General features: G+C 31.7%; 2 protein-coding genes across 4 annotated transcripts; both read left to right on the top strand.

The window, feature by feature from the left end:
* The first annotated feature begins 7803 nt into the window (after positions 1 to 7803).
* LOC140179024 (uncharacterized) lies at positions 7804 to 8439 on the top strand. Its single transcript, XM_072217265.1, has one exon. It carries the CDS (start codon positions 7804 to 7806, stop codon positions 8437 to 8439), a length of 636 nt encoding a protein of 211 aa, XP_072073366.1.
* An 841-nt stretch (positions 8440 to 9280) lies between these two features.
* Positions 9281 to 15882, top strand: LOC112795246 (uncharacterized). 3 transcript variants are annotated; one of them, XM_025837195.3, is made up of 6 exons: positions 9281 to 9418; positions 12059 to 14333; positions 14437 to 14531; positions 14664 to 14733; positions 14825 to 14924; positions 15017 to 15882. In XM_025837195.3, the coding sequence occupies exons 2-6, from the start codon at positions 12061 to 12063 to the stop codon at positions 15782 to 15784; spliced, it is 3306 nt and encodes a 1101-aa protein (XP_025692980.2). In that variant the 5' UTR covers positions 9281 to 9418; positions 12059 to 12060; the 3' UTR covers positions 15785 to 15882. The 3 variants fall into 3 exon arrangements, with proteins under 3 accessions (XP_025692980.2, XP_025692973.2, XP_072093139.1); XM_025837188.3 differs by having other exon boundaries at positions 14437 to 14733; XM_072237038.1 differs by lacking the exon at positions 9281 to 9418 and having other exon boundaries at positions 11921 to 14333; positions 14437 to 14733.
* Positions 15883 to 19716: the final 3834 nt, after the last annotated feature.

Consider the following 19716-nt stretch of genomic DNA (forward strand, 5'->3'; position numbering starts at 1 on the left):
CGCGAACACCCCTACCACAAACCATGGGCTATATCTACTGATGCCCTACGTGGATCAGCCGGCACTAACGGTGAAGGGATACCACTAAAATCTAACCAGCCACCTAAACCAATGTCGGTCCAATGCTGTAGTTGCTGATCTCCGTGTCCGTCGCTGGAGAAGTCAAACCAATCATGACCGAAAAGAATGGTAAGTATGGGATCATGATGCTGAGAGTGGTGGCTGCACGGAGAGTCGTGGCTGTGCTGGGACTACTGATAGTGGTGGCTGTGCTGAGACTGCTGAGAGTGGTGGCTGCCTTGAGTGTGATGGCTACCATGACTGTAGGCCAGTGGCTGTGGTATATAATAAGGAAAGGGCTCAAACACTGCATGCTGAGGTGGCTGAGGGGGAGGTGGCTATGGGGCAGGTGGCTGTGGATGATGAGGAACGTACCCCGTCAATCTCAACAGATGTCAGTATGAGCGCATGTACCAATTCCGGTACTCAGCCGTCGGTAAAAAATCCCACGTCGGAAGGGGGTGCAGGTCCCGCATTCGGCTGTGTTGCCTGTTGGCCCACTCCACTATCCATGGCCCATGCAAAACTGTCCAGTCATGAAGCTGCACTCTACGTAGAATGATGCAATGCTGGTCAAGTGGAATATCCCTTGGTACCCGCGGAGGAGGTTGTACATATCCAAACTGACGCATCACTCGGTCCACAGGGTGCCACTCGACACACTCGAATGACAACAACGTAGCAACGATGTCACACATCTCAAGATGGGGATGCAAGTCGTCGGGGACGATCAATCCGTCATACGGCCGCCACTTAAATTGCCACAGTATTATTGGTATATTAGAACCCTAACAATAATGGTTGAAAAAACGGATCAGAAGAACCATAACTATTTACCTCCTGCATGTAGTTTATATCATGCCTGAATGTCTCTACGGTCTTCGATGACCACGCTGCGGTCCGTTCCGAATGACTCCATCTGAAATATTGTTAATTGAAAAAATTTAAATAACTCGCCATATATCAAACATGCATCATGAATATAACACATAACTAAAATAAGACTTATTACCTCCTGGCAACTGGTATCTTGGCCGGTGGAAGCGTTTGTCTCGGTACGGGAGCAAGACACGGCATTCGCTCCCATGCCCAAACTGTTAGGATTTGGTTGAATTAGTCCCACATTGCTTAGGACAGCAAATGGAGTGGGTGGCCTAGACTATAAATATGAGGCTAAGTTCTCCATATTTTTTGCACCAGTCAGAAACACTTTATGCTTGTATCTGACTTTTATTTTCCTCGATACTCTTTGATTAGAGAGTGTTGTGAGGTGTAGTTAGATATTTGCTTTGAGAGAGTGTGGGTGTACTGGGGTGCCGGTGTTAGAGAGAAAGAAGTCTATGTGTTGTAACAATTTTCACATAGTGATATTCTCTGGTTGTCATTTGACAACGGCCGTGGTTTTTTCTCCGGTAATTGGAGTTTCCACGTTAAATTCTTGTGTTGTGATTGTGTCTATTTTATTTTTCTGTCAAAGGTGTTTTTCTCAAGGGGGAATGGTGTCTTATTCCCAACAAGTGGTATCAGAGCTTCGGTTCGGTGGGATTTATTCTTAGTATGCTCTGTGGTTGCAGCCTAGTCTGACCTTCCACATCAGAAAAGAATTTTGTTCTGTGGCTTGAGGTTGAGCTTTGGTTGCTGTTGTTGTTGCTGGAAGGCAGTGTGACACTATGAGAGTGCAGTTTGGAAAGGTTCTGGCTAAGGAAAGACTTGGTATTTAAGTGTGTCCATTGTGACCCACCTCTCTTTCTTGGGGACCCTTCCTAGTGCACGGTCTACAGTTAAGTTATACTATTCCAGTATACGGTTACAACAATGTCAGGATATTCAAGTGCTGTGAAGCTTGAAATAGAGAAATTTGATGGAAGAATCAATTTTGGCTTGTGGCAAATACAAGTCAAGGATGTGTTGATACAATCAGATTTGCACAAGGCGTTGAAGGAGAAGATCTTTGGTTGCTCTCTCTATGAGAGAAGATGATATTCTCTAGAAGACAAGAAGTATCCTCATGGTATTACCGCACTGCCATGGATAAGGATAAATTGTGGCAATCGGGTCCACAATTGCACACGGGCATTGGTTGGCATTGAGATGCAAGGTGTGTGGCGGAGTTAGGTCGATGGCTGAAGAACTTCCAAGAAAAGCCAATTTGGAAGTTGCACCATGAATTTTCAGCAAGGTTTCGATCTGTACCAAGTCAAAATGCTTGGAGTGGTCTAATTCCAAGTGAGTATACTTTCATGGTGGAGTATGATAGTTCTCTGAACTATGATTGTCGGTATAGACAATGACAGCAAAGAATTGTCGGTGTTGACAATGGAAGCTGAAGATGTGTGACTATTTCAATCAAGATGGAGATTGTTAGGATTTGGTTGAATTAGTCCCACATTGCTTAGAATAGCAAATGGAGTGGGTGGCCTAGGTTATAAATATGAGGCTAAGTTCTCCATATTTTTTGCACCAGTCAGAAACACTTTAAGCTTGTATCTGACTTTTTTTTTCTTTATACTCTTTGATTAGAGAGTGTTGTGAGGTGTATTTAGATATTTGCTTTGAGAGAGTATGGGTGTGCTGGGGTGCCGGTGTTAGAGAGAAAGAAGTCTATGTGTTGTAACAATTTTCACATAGTGATATTCTCTGGTTGTCATTTGACAACGGCCGTGGTTTTTTCTCCGGTAATTGGAGTTTCCACGTTAAATTCTTGTGTTATGATCGTGTCTATTTTATTTCTCTGTCAAAGGTGTTTTTCTCAAGGGGGAATGGTGTCTTATTCCCAACACAAACAAACAACAAATTTAGAGGACCATCCATCTCCTTTGTATCATATTGTGATGCACGGCATAGTGCTCTGTAAAGATGTGCCAGACATGCTGACCCCCTAACTATAAGTACGGATCCGCTCGAAATCGCAAAGCAATGGTAGATATTTCGCATGGGCATATGCGGTCGACTTGTCCGTGAATAGAGTCGACCCTAACAAACAGAAGATATGACATCTGACGTATCGCCTGATGGACTCCTCAGTGTCCAACAGCTCTGCGTCTCTAATACGTCGAACCCAACCCAGCTTTATACACTACTAGAAAAAGGGTTTTTTCGGACGAATTTTGAGACGAAATTGAAATAAATTTCGAACAAATTACAGACAAATTTTTTTTTTCAAACAAATTTGGGACGAATTTTTTTTGTCCCAAAAAGCCTTGTTGCTAATTTAAATTTTGTCTGAAATTTCGTCCGAAATTTTTTTCAGACAATTTTGTGACAGATTTCAAATAGGCATTTATCTACTAGATTTCTAACTATTATGATGTATTTTAGACGAATTTCAGACAGATTAGTCAACATAAAGACAACGTATTTCAGACAAATTTCAAACATAAAAATATTAATTTTTAGATAAATTTCAAACAAAAAATATACTTTATTTCAAACAAATTTCGAACGAATTTAGTCAAATATAACAAATTTTTTTCGAACAAATTTTAGACAAATCAAATATTTCTTTTCAATTAAATTTCAGACAAATTTAAATTAAAAGAACTTATGTATTTGAAACAAATTTCATACAAAACAAAAAAATATTTTCACACAAATTTTCTACAAATTTAATATAATATTTCAAATAATTTTCACACAAAATAATTTGCTATTTAATAGATAAATATTTTAGAAAATAAATTGTATTCGATCTTCTTTCTATATTAAGACCATCATAATCATTTTTTTCATATTACATCATCCAAATTCTAAACACATAATAAAATAATAAAAAATTAATTACCATAAAAGTGTTAAAAAAATATTTATTATTAAAATACTTTTGTCCATAAATGTAATAAAACTAAAATAAGAAAAAAAAATACTTAAACTAAAACAAAGAAAGCCTTTAAAAAGGTCATATATCATGAGTGAAATAAAATGTACTAACTAAATCACCTAAAAATTTCTTAATCTAAATCAGAAAAAATATATACTCCAAATATCAATCACTCATGTTATCATCACTAGAGCCTGTCCCAAGCTCATCTTCCGTAGGATCAGACAAGGTTGAAGGAAGTGGCAGATTCAACTTTTTATATAAAGCATGAATTGTCTTTTCAGTAGAACCAATTCTTTTCTGTTGAACTTTTAGTTGACGTCCTTGATCTTTTAACTTGTGCTCAGCATCTTTCAACTTAACCTTTTGCTCTTCATTGATAATTTCCTGCTCCTTTGCCTTTTCTTTCCACATGTGAAGTTCTTGCTCAATATTTAGATTGTCTTTGGATGTCTCTGAACAATTTCTGGAATCCAACTTTGAAGAGAGATCTAAACCAAAAGAACCTAAACCAAATGCAGCTTTCTTTTTTCCCTTTGTCACAACTTCATTCCAAACAGTATAATCATCTGGTATATCTAGGCCTTCCTTAGTTGCCTCAACATCTCCCTCATTATCCAAGGATAAAGCTACTTGAGAAAGTTCTGTCTTTCGCTTTTTGAATTCACCCTACAAAATCAATTCATGTTAATTGCAACTAAATATGCCATGAACAAATACTAACATATAGTGAAAATTAGCAATTGAAAAAAACAAAAAGAAGAACAAACTAGCATCACATACAATGACTTTCTCAGATCTTTCATCAATCCAACTTTTGTCTTTTTTGGTGTGGCATTTAGTATAAACCTCCTCCAGAGAAGGTTTTACTCCCGTAGCTTTCTCCTATAATATAACAGTTTTAATCGATAGGAAAGAAAAAAGAATAAGAAAACATTGCAAAAATAATAAGAACAAGACTATAAATAAACTATTTTTATCTTACCATTCTGCGTGCATGTTCACCCATAGATATGGAACCACCAGTATGCATAGAACTTCCAGCATTTGATGCTCGATTCACAGTATTTGCTGCTGACCAGTTCTTAAATTTCGAATCTGTAGCAAAATAATGTAATAGTTGACGCCAAACGGGTTCAGGAATATATTTTGGTACATGGTTAGGGTCTTTTGAATAATTGCGTCTCTCCTGATTCATCAATGATCTTAATCGATCACTCCCTTTAATCTCAAAAATTTGACGAATTCTTGCATTGTGTTGAGGTTCCCACATACAATTTTTCTATAAAAGAAAACAAACATATACATTGAATTACCCACTATGTATAATATCAAAATAACAAAAAAAATGATAATAAATACTTACCTTAAATTCAGTAAACCACAAATCTCGCATTTGCTCACTAGCATGTTTCCAGGAAGGGCAGAATTCTGAAAATTTGCTTTTAATGGCATTTGTTACATGACGAACAGCAGTACATGGATTAAACCTATAAGAAGTTCAAATAATGAGTAATTACACATGTATTCACAATAAAAACAATATAGAGAGAACGCTAAAACAGAAAACTGATTGTTGTACTTACTCATTGCCAAAAGGTTCTATTTTCAAGAGCCCTTCTTGAGTGACAAGTTCACCTTCTTGAGCAAGAGATCCATCGTGATGATTTTCATCCGATGAGTGAGCATGATGTAAATTTTGTTCATTATTAGGAGCATTATGAAATGATTGAGGTTGGATAGGTGAACAGTATGGTGATTCAGTTGGTGATGGTGATGGTGATGGTGTATGATCGGCATGGGAAGATAATAAATTTCTCTTGAATTTTTGTGGTGGCTGCGAAGAAGAGGGTGGCAATGCTGAAGGCTTTTTAGATACATGTGAAGGAACTGAAACTCGTGATTTTGTAGGTTTAGGGTGTGAAAGCTTAGGTTTGTGTGCACTAATCACCTCCTTATTAACAGATTTTTGTACTTTAATTGACAAGTGTTTTTTATTTTTTTTAGAACCTGACATCTAAAACAACAAAAGATTTATAAGATTAGTAAGACATTGCATCTAAATTTCAGTAACATGTACATCATCGAAAGAATTAAAAAAATAACAATGTAAAATAATACTTAGCTGCCAAAATAATCAATGAGGATGTAAAATAAAGTGCTACTATGTTTTAGTACTGAGTACTAATAAATATGTACACATGAGCATTTAAGAAGTTCATAGCAAGGATAATACTGTATTTGTGAAAGGAGCAGATTGTGTGAAAGGTAGAAACAGAAAATACTATAAATTAATTGATCACTATTCATGTTACTACTTAGGGTGTGTTTGGCAAACCCGTCTGAGAGGATAAAAGTGCGTTGAAGTTCTTTGAACGCTGCTTTTTTATCTTTGGTAATCTTTCTCCTCTAAACGCAGAAGTGATTTTGCAGCTTAAAAGCACGTTTACTAGAAGCAAAAAATTGTTGCTTCTGCGTTCACTTCAACGTGAGTTCACCTTTGATGATCATTATTGATTTTTTCCAAAAGAATTTTCATATTTGTTTCAAGTCATTTCAAATATTTTCAATTTTTAGTTTTTTTCAATAAATTAAATAAAAAATAAATCACAAATAATAATAAAAACATAATTAGTAAAAAATTAGAATCCAAAATAATAAACAAAATAAGATTATATATTGAGAGTACTCATAAAAGGTACTAAAATATATTTTTTTATATGTTATTTTTAATTTAATAAATAAATATTAATTTTTATTAAAAAAATTATAACAAACTAAAATAGAATTTTATAAACAATATTATATAAAAAATATACTAAAAGAAGTATAAAACAAATTAAATATACCAAAAAATAATATTATAATTTAATATTATATTTTTTTAGTAATTAACTAATTATCTATCTAAAAGTGATTTTAACTAATATGATCCAAACAATTTCATTCTATCAAAATCAATTTTAGTATAGAATTGCCAAACATAAATCATACTGGCACAAACTCACTTCTATCTAAAATCAATTGTACAAAATCACTTCCATTCAAACTTCAGTTTGACCAACTCTAATCCAAACACACACTTAGTAATATCATTCTAACTCGATAATTTTCTCCTAGTTTTTCGTTACCAATTCTAACAAGGCAACAACATGGTTCATTTACAAGCACTCAATTCAACCAAAACAATAATCGCAACACAGACATACTCAAAGTAAATTCAACCATTAAACTATAATCACAATATTATCAACGACAATTATAATTCATAGTCACAAACCAAAGTCAATTACATCAAATAATCACATAATAAAACGCTAGGTGTTTTTGCAATAAAATTCCAGTCATAAATACCTTTTTACTCATTTCTTTATTAGAATGCATGATTATGCCGTAGTCTTCACTAAAATATGTGTGCGTGTAGCTTGTTACTGACTCCTGCTTTCCTAAAAAGAAGCCATAGGATACAATCAAAAGGTTATATATTATAAAAGCCATTTTAACAAACGGTTAGAAGAAAAATAAATGGAAGCAGAACGCGGAAGAAGTGGGGAAGTGGAACGTCGAAGAAGAACGGGCGCTTAAAATAATTTTTTATATCATTTTCAAAAATATCATTTCTATTAAAATGAAATAGATTTTTTGGGACAATGGTAATGGAGGCCAAACTGAATTCTTCAGAAATTTTAGAGTCCCTCAAGCATTGGCAAGGTACCATATACAACTAGGACACAAATTTAAGGGTCATGGAGATAAAATCCTTAGCTGTCGTAGAACCTTAATTCTTAGCTGTTTTGATACATCATATGCATCAGCTGTGGCGTTGGCAGAGAAAGCAAAGGTTCTGCTTCTAGCAAATATTGTTGGAGGTGCACAAAATATCACACCTGATATATTCCAAATTGAAAGAGAAGGATTTATGGATTATGGCTGGATTCAGCTTTGGTTATGTGATTCCGATGAGATCAAGTGGAGCTTTATACCATGGTGTGCCTCCTAGTGGCCTTTTTGAGAAGCTAGAGCATCGATATATAAGCAAATGTCCACTGAAAACGCGTCTCTTCACACCTGCGATTGCTCGAGGCCTGCAACAGTTGGAAAAGCTAGATATATTTTCATGTGATGAACTGAAGCATATACTTGAAGATGAGGAGATAAGTGGACAGGATCATAGGGTGATCTTCTCAAAATTGAAAAAACTTCATATTATGGGGTGCCAAATGCTAGAATATGTAATCCCAGTTACTTTTTCTCAAGGCCTTGTGCAATTGGAGTCTTTGGATATAGATTATTGTGGTGAGTTGAAATATGTGATTGGAGAATGCAGCTCAGATGGTGATACAAGTCATCAAAATGGAATCAACATTGAGTTTCCTGCGCTTCAGGTGCTTCGACTTACTGATAATTGGAACATGATTGGCATTTTTCCCCAGTGTTACAGAGCAGCATGGCCATCTCTGCATAAGTTTTATTTGGAATATTGTCCAAAGCTTAAGATAATGTCCATTAATACTTTCAAGGCTAATGAATGCAAGGTGAGCAAAGTGATAAGGCCTAGTTAACTTGAAATTACTTTCCTTGTATATTATCCAAAACAAAAATTATAAAATAAAAAATTATAACAAACTAAAATTAGAATCCAAAACAATAAACTACCAATTACTTTCGTATCTTTAAGCAGTTAACTTTTACCTTTGACTTTATTTTGGTATAGATAAAATCAAAGTATCAAGGCAGAAGAGCAATGCTAGCAAGCGTAGTAATAGGAGGAACTTTAAAATCCCATCAGTTAAGTCAAAATTTGAGTCATCTATATATGAAGATGGGTGCATCTTCATAAATTTTATAAATGTTCTTTTCTTTCCACTTAGTGAACTGTATAGAGTCATCTATCTCAGTTCTGTTTTCAATTGCAATTCTTATCTCTAAGGCAACATGTTCTGCAAACATATCAAAAGTACAGCCCTACCAATACAATTTTATATGTTCAACCAAAATACCTAATGTTTTATATCTAACATAAAGCTTCCCTTAACAATCAAATTAACAATGAAGAAAGAAAATTATCAATGAACAAAGCTGAGAAAGAAACACTACTCACAAAAATTAGAACCTTGCAGAAGACGCACAAAAAGAAGAGGAGGCACGAACAATCAAGCGAAGGGGTGGTGTCTGAGGCTGGCAGGGGCGCAGGTTCTGAGACCGGCGGAGGCAAACACATGCAGGAGGCTGGGCGGTTGTTCGCAAGTGAAGGCTGGTAACTGGGAGTGCGATTGATGATGGTGGAGGTGGTCTGAGGTGCGAGATTGGAGGTTGGAGTGGTGGATGTCTGAGACCTGAGACAGGAGGCAGAGCACGAGCGGCCAAGCACGAGCGGCAACGCACAGACAGAAGCAGAGCACGCAGAAGAATCACGAAGCACGAGCGGCAACCACAGTCCGGAGGCAGAGCACGCAGGAGGAGGGAGAAGGAGATGAAGAACTGACCAGGAAACAGTGAAACCAAAAGAAAGTTCTGAAACAAGGTTTGGTTTTTGACAAGGTAACCTAAGTAGCTATAATACGAGGGACTGGGAGAAGGCACTCAAAAACTAATCCCCTGAAACTAAAAGAAGGCGGTTTTGATAAAAAAAAAAACAAATTTTGGCGCAAAGTGAAATTTAATAAGTGGCATTGAAATAACTATGTATAACAAATTTTTTAAAATTAAAATTATATCTAATTTTTAATATCAAATTAAAAAAGATAAAATTACAACAAAAATATATTCAATAAGTTATAGAATAGAATATTGATATCTAAAAGATAGATATTTTAAAAAAAATATATCTAATAATAATTTTAAAATATTTAAATTAAATTATGTTCTTAAATTTTTGTTATATAATAATCTGAAAAGATAAATATTTAATAAAATTAATATTTGAAATTTTTGTTTTTTTTTATATTACTAGATAAGATAGATAGTCACCAAAAAAAAGATAAGATAGATAAGATGAGATAACTGCCTCGAATTATATAAGTCAGAGATTCTTTAGTTACATTCTTTATTTCACACACATATACTTTATAAATCCATCTTAATTTGAGCACTGGAATATCCTTGCTAGGTACATATCCAATCTAACAACTGTTTTAGCTCACAAATTTCCAATTCATTTCACAATCCGTACCAAAGATTTTTAGATAAGTAATTTTTTCTCCAATTTTTTTACATTATTTATATAATTTTATATTAATGTGTTAAAGAGTTCTCTTGAAAAAAATTATATAGAGGTAAATTTTTTTAATAACTATCATTATGTGATTTAATGTTCATTACTATGATTTTTTACTATTAAAAAGTTGTAATGTGCTTTTCCTCTTTCAAGAAGTTGTAATGTGCTTTTCCTCTTTCAACGTGCTTGCTAAACATATCCTAAGTGTGTGTTTGGATTTACGTTGAGCAAACTGGAGTTTGAATGGAATTGATTTTGTAGAATTGATTTTGGGTAGAAGTGAGTTTGTGCCAACATAATTTATGTGTGGCAATTTTTACTAAAATTGATTTTGATAAAATAAATATTGTTTGGATAATATTAGTTAAAATCACTTCTAGATAAATAATTAATTAATTACTAAAAAAATATAATATTAAATTATAGTATTATTTTTTAAGTATATTTAATCTTTTTTAATATTTTTTATATAGTATTTTTTTATAGTACTCTATTTTGGTATATTATAGTTTTTTATTGTTATAATAAAAATTAATATTTGTTTATGAAATTAAAAATAACATATAAAAATTGATAACTTTTTTAGTATTTTTTTATAGTAAAAATTAATATTTATTTATTAAATTAAAAATAATATATAAAATAACATATTTTAGTATTCTTTTTTAGTACTCTTAATAATCATATTTTTTTTATTATTTTAGGTTCTAATTTTTTACAAGTTATATTTTTATTATTATTTATAATTAATTTTAATTTTAATTTATCATTTTTAATAGGAACAATAATACATATTATAAAAAATTAAAATAGTAAACAATGTACAAAAATTAGAATAATTGTTTTAATATTCTCAGTATTTATTTAAAAAAAATTATGAAAAAATCAATAATAACTAGCAACAACCTAAATGTGTTTCACAAACACACTCTAAGTGTAGAAACTAGAAAGTTTTCAACTATAAATTATGTTGACACAAACTTACTTTTATTCAAAATTGATTTTATTCAAATTCCAGTTTGACAAATTACAATTCAAACACACACTTAAACATTTAACGGCTCTTTCAAGCTCATTTAGTGAAGGCTATAATTGTATATATTATGCCTTCTTGTCACCGTAAAAAACTATTTATATTTCATTTAATATAATATTAAGAATATTATTGAGATAACATTTTACTGAGAAAAAAAAAAAGAAAACATTGTTTATATCTTTATATTTTTTCTTTTTACTATGTGATTTTTTTCCAAAAAATAACATTTGCACATTGTTAATAGCAATAATTCTATACGTATATTTTATATATGTCATTATTTTATTGAAAATATTTAATAACTATTTTTCATATTTATTTTGTAAATGATTATAAAAAGAGAATGTAATTGAGAGATTATATGTATAAATTATTTTATTGGGATACCAAAATTTATCATTTCTACTGTTTAATTTGAAAAATATTAGTCTTTTAATAGATAATATATTTTGCAAGCTTATTTTTATTCTAATTTTAGTATAAATTTTTTGTCACATTTTTAATTATATCAAATTTATGAAAAATAAATAAATATAATTAAGTTTTAAAAAAATACAACTTTTTTTTAGTACTTGGTTTATGCACTACTTTACGGTTAGAAGAAAAAGACTGAAGAGAGGCTAAAATTAATTTTTTTATATGTTAAAAATCAATTTATTTGCTGGATCGAAACACTACATTATAAATTAGTTTTGATAATATCATTGTCAATATTCTTTGTTAAGTTTTGATTTTTTTATCAATTTTTAATTAATTTTTCTTATTCATAGTATAGATAGTTTTTTTAGAATTTTTTTATGTTCACTGATGTATATTTATCAAAATATAATATTATAATTTTGTAACATGAAATTAATTATACTCATAGTTGATTATCTCATAAAAATATTATTTAAGTAATCTAATTTTTAATATACTTTATATGTAGATATGGAAATTCCAGAACAACGAAAGTGGATGTACAATAGAAATTTACCAAACCGAGGAGGATTACGACAGGAATTTGTCAATGGTGTTCGACATTTTATTGATACAGTTAAAAAACAACCTCAATTTGTACTCGAAGGTGGTGTACTTAGATGTCCTTGCAACAAACATAAAAATAAGATTTTTTTAACTCCGGATGAGGTTTTACTAGATTTATATAAATATGGTTTCATGCCAAGATACTGGTGTTGGGATTCACATGGAGAGAGTCCTTTGCACTTGAATGTAGATCATGATAATCAAGAAGGTACATGTTCTTCTCCGCATGCTAATGTGCCAATAAGAAATTCGTATGAATCTATGGTGGTCGATGCTGCTGGACCAGAATTGATGAGTCAATTTGAAGAACACATGGAGGAGCCTCCGAATGCAGAAGCTAAAAAATTTTATGATTTATTACAGTCTGCTCAGCGCCCATTATTTGAGGGATGTATGGATCATTCAGAATTATCAATGGCAGTTAAAATGTTGAGTATAAAAGCTAAAGGGAATGTATCTCAACAGATCTTTGATGATTTCGTGAAAGCTATGAAAGAAGTGATGCCGAAGGATAACTTACTTGTCTCCAGTTTTTATGAAGCAAAGAAGTTAGTATCAAAACTTGGCATGGAAAGCAATAAAATTGATTGTTGCATTAATGGTTGTATGCTGTATTACAAGGAGGATGATATACCAAGAAAGGAATGTAAATTTTGTCATTCTCCAAGGTACAAGATAGGTAAAAAGGGTAAATCAGTGCCTTTGAAACGAATGCACTATTTACCGCTTATACCTCGTTTAAGAAGACTTTATGCTTCAATGAACACAGCACCTCACATGCGATGCCATTTTGATCACGAGTTTAAAGGAGTTATTGAGCATCCATCGGATTCAAAAGCATGGAAGTATTTTGATAGAAAACATCCACAATTTTCTCAAGAACCACGCAATGTCAGACTAGGATTATGTGCTGATGGATTCACCCCTTTTGGTCAATCTGGTAAACAATATTCATGTTGGCCAATAATTGTCACTCCTTATAACCTGCCTCCTTCTATGTGCATGAAAACTCCTTACATGTTTTTATCCATGATTATCCCTGGTCCTCGTAATCCCAAAACTAGGATTGATGTATACCTGCAGCCCTTGATTGATGAGCTAAAACTACTATGGGAAGATGGCGTTTTAACTTATGATATTCATTCCAAGTCAAATTTTGTAATGCGAGCTGCATTGTTGTGGACTATTAATGATTTTCCTGCATATGGAATGTTATCTGGATGGATGATAGCAGGCAGGCTAGCATGCCCATACTGTATGGAACGAACAAAGGCATTCCAATTAAAAAATGGGGGAAAGCCATCATGGTTTGATTGCCACAGACAATTCTTGCCAGATAATCACATGTTTAGAAGAAACAAGGATGCATTCTATAAGAATAGAATTGAAAGATCAGAACCTCCGCCAAGATTGACTGGAGAGCAAATATGGGATATAGTTCAGAATTATGATAAGATAAGTGATGTTGAGCAACTTGAGATAGAAGGATATGGAAGTATGCATAATTGGACCAAAAGAAGCATATTTTGGGATTTGCCTTATTGGCGTCATAATTTAATCCGTCATAACCTTGATGTAATGCATATTGAGAAGAATGTATTTGATAATATATTCAATACTGTCATGGACATTAAAGAGAAGACTAAAGATAATGCAAAGGCTAGAATGGATCTGTCATTATACTGCAAGCGAAAAAGTTTAGAACTGCCAGTACAAAGTGGAGGTAAAATTATAAAACCCAAAGCAAACTACACATTTACCCTCCAGCAAAAGAGGGCAATATGTGAATGGGTGAAAGAGTTAAGGATGCCTGATGGATATGTTTCAAATTTAGGGAGATGTGTTGACATGAAAGAGGGCAAGTTATATGGAATGAAAAGTCATGATTGTCATATATTTATGGAACGTTTACTCCCAATCGCTTTTAGTTCATTGCCAGAGCAGATATGGAAGCCAATAACAGAGTTAAGTCAATTTTTTCGAGATTTATGCTCAACATCGTTACGAGAAGATGTTCTCAATAAGCTTGAAGAAAATATTCCAATTGTGCTATGCAAATTAGAACGTATTTTTCCTCCTGGATTTTTTGACTCAATGGAACATCTACCTATTCATTTGCCATTCGAAGCATTGCTCGGTGGTCCTGTGCAATATAGATGGATGTATCCTTTTGAGAGGTACCTTAGTCACACCTCTATATTTATTCTCAAATTTCTTTTTACTGTTTTATGAAGCCAATTATTTTTTATTTGATTTTTGTTATGAATTTTTTCATGATAGGTTTCTCCATCATCTTAAGAAAAAGGTCAAGAACAAAGCACATGTTGAAGGATCTATCGTTGAATCATACCTAATTGAGGAGATTTCTCACTTTTGTGAGTACTATTTTAACCAAACTAGCATCAACGCAAAGCAAAATGATGAAAGTGATGATTCAATTGAGCAAAATTTGTCTATTTTTAATTTGCCTGGTTGTTTGGCTGATGAATGCAAAACTCGTTATTTAGATGACAAAGAATTCAGTGCAGCCATGAATCATATACTAATAAACTGTGATGAAATTAAGCCATATATTGAGTGAGTATTTATCTTCCTATATATATTCTTACTATTAATAATATTTTCTGATATTAATAATTTTAATTTATTTGAAATTTATGTACTATAGGATCTTTGTGGACTTCATACGCCAAGATCATATTACTTTAAGTGATGAACAAGTTGATCAATTTATTGAAGCGGATTTTGCAGAATGGTTTAAAAATTATGTAAGTCAACATGATTTGATAATCTTATTGTACACACATTTTTTGGTAGATGACATATTATATTCTAACTTATTGGTTCTTATTTAATACAGGTTCATGATCCTTTAAATAATGTGACAGATTCGAATATTCATTCTTTGGCATGGGGTCCTTTGAGAATTGTTAAATGTTGGCCTATCTACAAAGTCAATGGCTTCAAGTTTCACACAAGATCTCACTCGAGTGGAAAGTCAACTCAGAATTATGGAATATGTGTCAAAGGCACAGGTTATGGTGAATATGAAAATGACTTCTATGGCCAGCTTGATGAAATTATTCAAGTTGAGTATACTGGGCTACCACTAAAAAGAGTTGTACTATTTAAATGTGAATGGTTTGATCCCACGATCGGCAAAGGAACAAAAGTAAACAAAGAGTATGGAATCATACAGATTCGAAAGAATCGACGATATGTTAAATATGATCCGTTTATCATTGCACATAAAGCAATTCAAGTATATTTTGCACCTCATCCAATGAGCAACACCAGAGAAAAAGCAGAATGGTGGTTTATATTCAAGACTAAAGCAAGAGGTGAGATTGAGATTGAAACAACGGAGGATTTTGCATATCAAGAAGATGACACAAATCAATCTAACAATCATATCTCAAATGATATTGACATTATTGTTGATTTACTGGATACTAATAGTACAAGATATGAAGAAGAAGAAGAAGAAGAAGAAGAAGATAATGATGATGATGATGATGATGATGATGATGAGCTACTTGGGGATGAGGACGAAGACATGGATGAGGATGAGAACGAGGACGAGAACGACGACGACGAGAACAATGAGGATGAAGATCAAAATGAATAGTATGAAAAAGTCCACTAAGAAATGTATTTATTTGTATTTTTTTTTAAATTTTTAATATACCTTAATGTTATGAAAAAGTATATGACTTTTTTATTTTACGTGATTTTTTTATTGTATTTTATTTTGACTATTTTTTAGAAGATTGGATATAATTTATTGAGAAAGTCTAGGGGCCAGCACTTTTATTAAAATTTGGCCAGCAATTTAACCATAATAAAAAATGAGTAATTCTCCACCATTAGATGTAATCTCACACCATTAAAAACACTACTGATGGCTACAAATCACAAAATTTGCTGGACCCCTAGCACTCCTCTAATTTATTTTTAAGATTTTTATATATGTAATTCTTTTAGATACACTTTATCTTAAATTTGTTAAAAAATTAAATTTTGAATGATTATAACGTAAATAATTAAAAGAATAAATTAAAAAATAATATGAGGTAACTAAAAAAAATCAAAATTAAATATAAGATGGTATATAACAATTTGTATAAGAAATTTAATATTAAATATAATAAAAATAAAAGAATAAAAAAATAAGAAAATAGAGTATATAAAAAAAAATAAGAAGATAGAGTCTCTCAAGTTTAACTAAAAAAAAGTCAAATATAATATACAATGATAGGAAAAAAAACTAATAAAAATATAGTCAATTTAGTTCTAAAATTTTGGAATGAATAAGTATATTTGTTAAATTTTTTTTATTTAGTACTGAGTAGTACTACCTGAATTAAAAGAGTTATGATGAATAATAGATTAATTTACTAGTATTTTATTTTAATGGTTGATCTATAATGATTCAATTAATTATTTTAAGATTGTAATTTATTTCATATTTGATATTATATAAAAATAAATTATTAACTTAATAAACAATTAAATAATCAAAAACATACATTTAATGAAAATATAATTTTATTTTTTAAAATATTAAAAAATATATTTAAAAAATAAACCAACTAAATTTCATGGTAGCCCCACCAGAAGTACCCATTTTGTTGGCGTCAGGCACAAAATGACTTCCCCACCAGAAGTTTCAATTGGCGTGCGCCCCTCCTGAGATGACGACTAAATTCATTTCGCGGGTGCTTTGCGAACAATGGCCTTGCGCATTTTTGTAAAGCTTTCTGCATGCGTATTATGGGAATTAATATATTTTATTTATTTATTTATATAAAAAAAGCCTGCATAAATAAGCGCTAACTATCTATTAATCCAATTTTTAAAAATATGTATAATAATAAATAAGATGTTAATTGGTATGATGATTATTTCATATTTTGATCAAGAGATTTTGGAATTGAAAGGTGCAAACAAAAACTGTACCTTTTTATAAGTTATATATAATTAAGGTTATTTTAGGAAAAGAAACTTTATTTTAGAATAGTAAAAATATTTAGGACAAATCATGGACTAATTTAAAATATAAATAATATTTTTATACTAAATTTTAAAAGTTTTCAATAAATATTTGAAATCTGTTTGAAAATTGATGAACTTTCAAACAAAATTTACAAATGATGCTATTTTCGTCCCAAATTTGTGGGAAAAATTTTGTCTACTTCCAAGGGTTAGTTATAGTAAAAGCATTTAAGACTAATTATAGACAAATTTGGGATAGAATTAATATTTTTCAAAATGCGTCCCAAATCCGTCTAAAGTTATTGCGCATATTCAGATGGAATACGGACGAATTATAGTTTTTGTCCAAAATTTGTTGCTAATCTGTATGAAAATTTTGGCGCCATCTAAAAAAAATTTGGCGCCAAAATTTGGGACAAAATTTAGACAAATTTAGGATAGAATATATTATTCAAATGTCTCCATTAAAAATTGTTCAACATTTGTCTCAAATTTGTCCGAAATGAAAAAGTCATTCAGACGGATTAAAATTCGTTTGAAATTTTCGTCCGAAAAAACCTTATTTCTAGTAGTGATATAGGACTTCGCATTATGACTGACTGATGGCTCACGACCGAATATCGCTATGCCCTGACTTTGAACGAAGTCGCTACTACTATCTGTCCATCCACTGACAGGCTCTCCATCAATGGGTAGGCCGAATATATGAGCGACATCCTCTAATGTCACTGTAACCTCACCGATCGACAATACAAAGGTGTGGGTTTCAGGCCTCCACCTTTCAACCAGGGCAGCTAACATGGGTGAAATCCTCTTATGACTCCAATTCTAGAGACGTGGTAGAATCCCGTGGTGCGTAAGTAGTTCTCCACCATCGAATTTCACGTCTGTGGTAGATCCAGTTTACGCACCAACAAATTCCTGTTAGGCTGCATCAACAAAGATATACGTTACATTAATTAAATAATAATCCTTATAAATATTTTAATAAACATTCACATATTTATTTTAATATCTTATTTATTAAAATATTTAACATAACTTATCTATTTATTTATTTATTAAAAATTTAAATTCCTTATTTATTATAATATTTATTTATTAAATATATTTTATACATTTTACATATTTAATTTATTATAATATTATTTATTTATTAATATACGCATATTTATGTTAAAAAATTCAAAATATTTTTTTATTTTTGAATATATTCATAACAACAAAAATTAAAAAAATTATTAAAAAATTACATATTATTATTATTATTATTATTATTATTATTATTATTATTAACGTTTATTTCATAAAAATTATTATTATATTATTAAAATCTTTATAAAATATAGAAAATAATATTCTCATTACAAAATACATATACATTAAAAAATATAAATACATAAAAAATAAATTTTAAATACAGAAAAAAATTAAAATTTGCCAACTTACATAAATAGAATGATCCAAATAATTGATAATATGTTCTTCGAGTGTCATATAATTACGTACCATTTTTTTAAATTCCTAAAACTAAAATTTTTTTTCATTGGTATAAACTTTAAATCCACTACTACTAACTACTACTCACTACACTCTTCTCCCCCTGAACCTATAACAACCCACACTTCTTTCTTTCTTTCTAATTTCTTTGCTTCAGTATGCTACTAACTACTATTTCTCTCTTGTTATTTCCCTTACAATAAACGAAGACTCATGCATATATATAGAAGAAGGAGAGAGCTCGCTGGTTCCGGAAGAGGGGGGTTGTCCCCTGCATGTAGGCAGCCTGCAGAACGCCTTCCACATGGTGCAGCAGCAGCATTGGAACTCGAGGGAATCTCTGATGCGCTTCACGGTTCTCCAGGCACCACGCCCCCTGCGTGGTGAGTCAGCACGCCCTTGGCGTGGTGGAGGAGTGTCGCCACGTCACAGTCAGCATGCCCCCGACGTGTTGACCGTGAATTCCATACTCCGGCAATATTTTTCATTGACCAATATCTGGCCAAAGAGTGCTAAGGAGCCAGCATTTTTGCTAAATTCTAGTCAGCACTTAACTATCAAAGGAAAATTGAATAATTCTCCACCATTAGATACAATCTCACACCATTAAAAAATCATTGATGGCTAATTGATGGTTAAAAACCTCAAAATTTGCTGACCTCCCTAGACTTTCTCTATCCGGCCAATACACCATCCCTGCATCCATAAAAAAAATAATTTCTGAAGTTTTGACCAATCATAATTCATAACACAGGTGAAATTTACCAATTTACCATTTGGAGTTTGGGACCCAATTCTAGTAAAATTTATTAGATATTTCTGATTTTTATAACCTACAACATATATTAATATTATCTCACAATTATTTTGCCAACTATTTGTAACTTTGAGACCGTAGAGTATTTAATTTTTCATTGTTGTTTAAAAAATAAATTTAATAAACTAATAATCAATACAAATTAATAGACAAGTAAAAGGCAAAAAACTTAAAAAATATTAACCAATTATTTATTGAAAAATAAAACTATAATATTTTCAAATAATTTCTTTTACCGTCTATTTTGT

The sequence above is a fragment of the Arachis hypogaea genome, chromosome 1, assembly GCF_003086295.3.
Source record: "Arachis hypogaea cultivar Tifrunner chromosome 1, arahy.Tifrunner.gnm2.J5K5, whole genome shotgun sequence".
NCBI lineage: Eukaryota > Viridiplantae > Streptophyta > Magnoliopsida > Fabales > Fabaceae > Arachis > Arachis hypogaea.

Bases quoted from the DNA above. Each gene is read 5' to 3' on its own strand.
- LOC140179024 (XM_072217265.1), top strand. From the start codon at position 7,804: ATGGCTGGATTCAGCTTTGGTTATGTGATTCCGATGAGATCAAGTGGA.
- LOC112795246 (XM_025837188.3), top strand. From the start codon at position 12,061: ATGGAAATTCCAGAACAACGAAAGTGGATGTACAATAGAAATTTACCA. The intron at 14,334-14,436 runs GTACCTTAGTCA...TTTTCATGATAG, and splicing joins TGGATGTATCCTTTTGAGAG to GTTTCTCCATCATCTTAAGA. The intron at 14,734-14,824 runs GTGAGTATTTAT...TATGTACTATAG, and splicing joins GAAATTAAGCCATATATTGA to GATCTTTGTGGACTTCATAC.